Consider the following 3,496-nt stretch of genomic DNA (forward strand, 5'->3'; position numbering starts at 1 on the left):
TTGATTTAAAATGTTACTATTTTGCCAAAGAGATTTTTTTTCTTTCCTTCTGTTTCCATTCTGTCTTCTCTATTTTTCTGCAAGTGCACAAAAAATGTTTAATAGGCCAAATAAATACTTTACAACCTAAAAGCATGTTACACAGTCAAGTTGAACAAATGTATTAAACTGCCCGTTGTCATTAAGGCTATCAAAAATGCCACTTTTAAATCCCTTCATTTTCGAAAAGAATAAAGAAAAATGTCACAAGCGGTGCGACTTCTCAGTGGAAACGTGAAGCTATTATTAACTGTGACGACATATTTTAACATTTAAAGAAAATGAAAGCAGCAATGAAGTGTGAGTAAACGCACTGACAAAGAACCACCGTCGACATAATACCACCAAAAAGACTAAAAGACACCTTTTGGCCTGCAGAGCTTTTGCTTTGCTCCCATGCAGTAGTAGCCTAGCCTACATTTGTTTCTGAAAAACAAACATCGCTTTACTATAGGCTACCCCTCCAGCGCATCTATTAGTGCCAAATGATTGAAATGAATCATGACATAGGCTACACATGAACGAAAACAGGGAGTCATTCAGGGCTGCAACCCTGTAAAAAAACAAACAGAAAAAAAAAAAGAAAAAAAAACCGAGGCATCTTTGAGAATATTGTAAAACTGTTTAGCCTCGTGTATTTAATATGTATTGACCATATAGTTTTATACAAAATATGTAATTTTATAACATAGTTCAATTGTAGCAGACATAGCCTAAGCCATTCTCTTTATTTCACGTGATAAGCTATGTGAATTTTCTCGTTTTCTGTCAACATTTCTACTCTTTCCGTTTGTTTGCGTCTCCCTTATCCTTAACTCAAGGGTAGACTATGCCTATGCCCACAGGGAAAAGGTCTTCGGGTACAGTCTTTCCACAAACAGCTCTCGAGCGCTTATTGGTCGTGAGATGAGTTCTGGGAGGAGCGCTCAGCGCAGCCAAAAGGCAGAATTGGTAATTCGGTGAAAAAGTCCCTGTGAAGTGACGGATGCGGGAAGTTCACAGGTTTTCCCTATTCACTGACTTCTCCTCGTACGACATTTGCTTCTCATTCGTCTGCATTGCAAAGACCTGAACATCAGACTGGGAAGAAACTTTGGATGAAAGTTTTGAGACAAGAGACTGAAGGAAAAGGTTGACTTTGGAATGCTTTGAATGTTTTTCTCGTAGTGAATTAAGACGTCTGCCGAGTTTTTTTTTTTACCTTATTTTTCTCTGTTCGTCCGCAGCAGGAGAGCGTTGGAGAGAGGGGTACGATGCAGGCGCGCTACCCCGTGTCTAGCCAAAGCCCTCTAGGCGTAGTGCCTTATATCACCGGAGATCAAGGCTTTTATCGAGCCGCGGCCGGAGGTGGATATACCGGTATGCCTGCGCCTATGAGCATGTACTCTCACGCAGCGCACGAGCAGTACCCCGGTGGAATGGCCCGCGCATATGGGCCGTACGCCCCTGCACAGCAGCCCAAGGATATGGTGAAACCGCCATATAGCTACATCGCGCTCATCACCATGGCGATCCAAAACTCAGCCGACAAAAAGATCACACTGAATGGAATCTATCAGTTTATCATGGAGCGCTTTCCATTTTACCGGGACAATAAGCAAGGCTGGCAGAACAGCATACGGCATAACCTGTCGCTTAATGAGTGCTTTGTCAAGGTGCCTAGAGATGATAAGAAGCCAGGTAAGGGCAGCTACTGGACTCTAGACCCGGACTCATATAACATGTTTGAAAACGGCAGCTTCTTGCGACGGAGGCGCCGCTTCAAGAAGAAGGACGTGCTGAGGGACAGAGTGGAGCGGGACCAGCAGGGCAAGGACAACCTGGGGCAAGCGTGCGAGCAAGAGGCACAGCAGCCTGTGAAGCTCCGGGATATAAAGACGGAGAACGGGGCCTGCACGCCCCCGCATGACAGCACTCCACCCCTCAGCACCGTGCCCAAAACGGAGAGTCCAGACAGGAGCGGTGGGAGTGCGTGTAGCGGGAGTCCTCAGTCGCAAACGTCACAGCAGGCCTTTAGTATGGATACAATCATGACAGGACTTCGAGGGTCTCCGCAGCACGCGGCAGAGCTGCCGGCTTCTCGCGCCGCTCTACCAGGCTCAGTGTCTCTGACCTACTCGCCATCCCCGCAGCCCGCCCATTACAGTCCACCCTGCGGCCAGCCCGCCACTTATCACTGCAACATGCAAGCGACGAGCCTGTACACAGGGGACCGCGGCCACGGGGATGACACTTTACCGGAATACACAAACACAACAAGCGCCTCCTCTATCTCACACCCCCACCAGAGCTCGAGCCAGGAGAGCCAGCACTTGCAGCAGAACCGACTCGCTCCCTGGTACCTCAATCAGTCCGGAGAGCTGGGACACCTGAGCGCGAGCTATCCCGGCCAGCAGCAGAACTTTCACGCGGTGCGCGAGATGTTCGAGACGCAGCGGATAGCGCTGAACAGCTCTCCGGTGACCGGAAGCAATAGCTGTCAAATGGCTTTCCCGTCCAGTCAGCCACTCTATCGAGCTCCCGGAGCCTTTGTATACGACTGCAGCAAGTTCTGACCAAAAGTGTTATGAATTTCAAAATCGTTTTAATATATATATTCGTGTTATTTTCCATGTGTTTGTAATTTAAGGAAGCTTTTAGGTCAGTGAACTCGGGCTGATATGCGAGTTTGTGTTGGTAAGTTGGATAATTCCGCTGCACATAAACATACTCTCCCTGCTCGTCCATCAAGAAGGGATTAAAAGAAAATGTGTTAATTTATTTCATGTATAAGGCCAAGTGGACCAACTTTTCAAGGAAATGTATTTATAATCAATTCAGTATAGAAAGGTAACGAGTGTACAACTAAGTTACAGTTTTTTCGTATACTTTTTGAAAATATCTAAAGTTACTTTTTGTTTAATAAATTGACGTCTTGTTGGAGTTAAACTCTCGAGTGATTTATCGATTTGTAATGCCTGTTGAATCCATTGTTTACTTAAATGACTGTCAAAGCTTGTTATTGAGAGGCCACCAAAAGCACGGAATATTTTTAAAACGTTTGTCAATTTTCCTCCTAAAAATATTTCTTAGTAAGGCACTCTTTTGACAGGGGGTGGGTGGGGGATGGGGGTCAAAGGTTTAAAAACATCTGGAAATTATTCTGTCACTTACGTGTGCAATGAATCCTTAAATTAAACTTAAATTAAAATTTCGTAACATTAAAAAAATGCATTTACTAACATAAAAAACACCAAAATATTAATTATTATTATTATACTTTAATAAAAAATAAAATCAGTGCTATAATGTCAAATAAATCAAAAGAATAATCTAGCACTTTAATTGACAGTTTCTTGTCCCCTTTTCCCTCACAGCGTTCATTTTTATAATTTGAAACGTTCTTTATGTAATTTGTTTCTAAACTAATACTTTCGAGAAAAGGAGATGATTTTTATTATATTAATACGTTTTTATT

At 43.6% G+C, this 3,496-nt stretch overlaps 1 protein-coding gene across 1 annotated transcript; it reads left to right on the plus strand.

Annotated features, from left to right (window-relative positions):
- Positions 1-1,003: 1,003 nt before the first annotated feature.
- On the plus strand, positions 1,004-2,967 carry foxc1b (forkhead box C1b). Its single transcript, XM_056259942.1, has 2 exons — positions 1,004-1,170; positions 1,266-2,967. Exon 2 carries the CDS (start codon positions 1,293-1,295, stop codon positions 2,592-2,594), a length of 1,302 nt encoding a protein of 433 aa, XP_056115917.1. The 5' UTR covers positions 1,004-1,170; positions 1,266-1,292; the 3' UTR covers positions 2,595-2,967.
- The last annotated feature ends 529 nt before the right edge of the window (positions 2,968-3,496 follow it).

This window comes from Rhinichthys klamathensis, unplaced genomic scaffold (genome assembly GCF_029890125.1).
Source record: "Rhinichthys klamathensis goyatoka isolate OS25496 unplaced genomic scaffold, OSU_Roscu_1.1 h1tg000170l_1, whole genome shotgun sequence".
Lineage (NCBI taxonomy): Eukaryota > Metazoa > Chordata > Actinopteri > Cypriniformes > Leuciscidae > Rhinichthys > Rhinichthys klamathensis.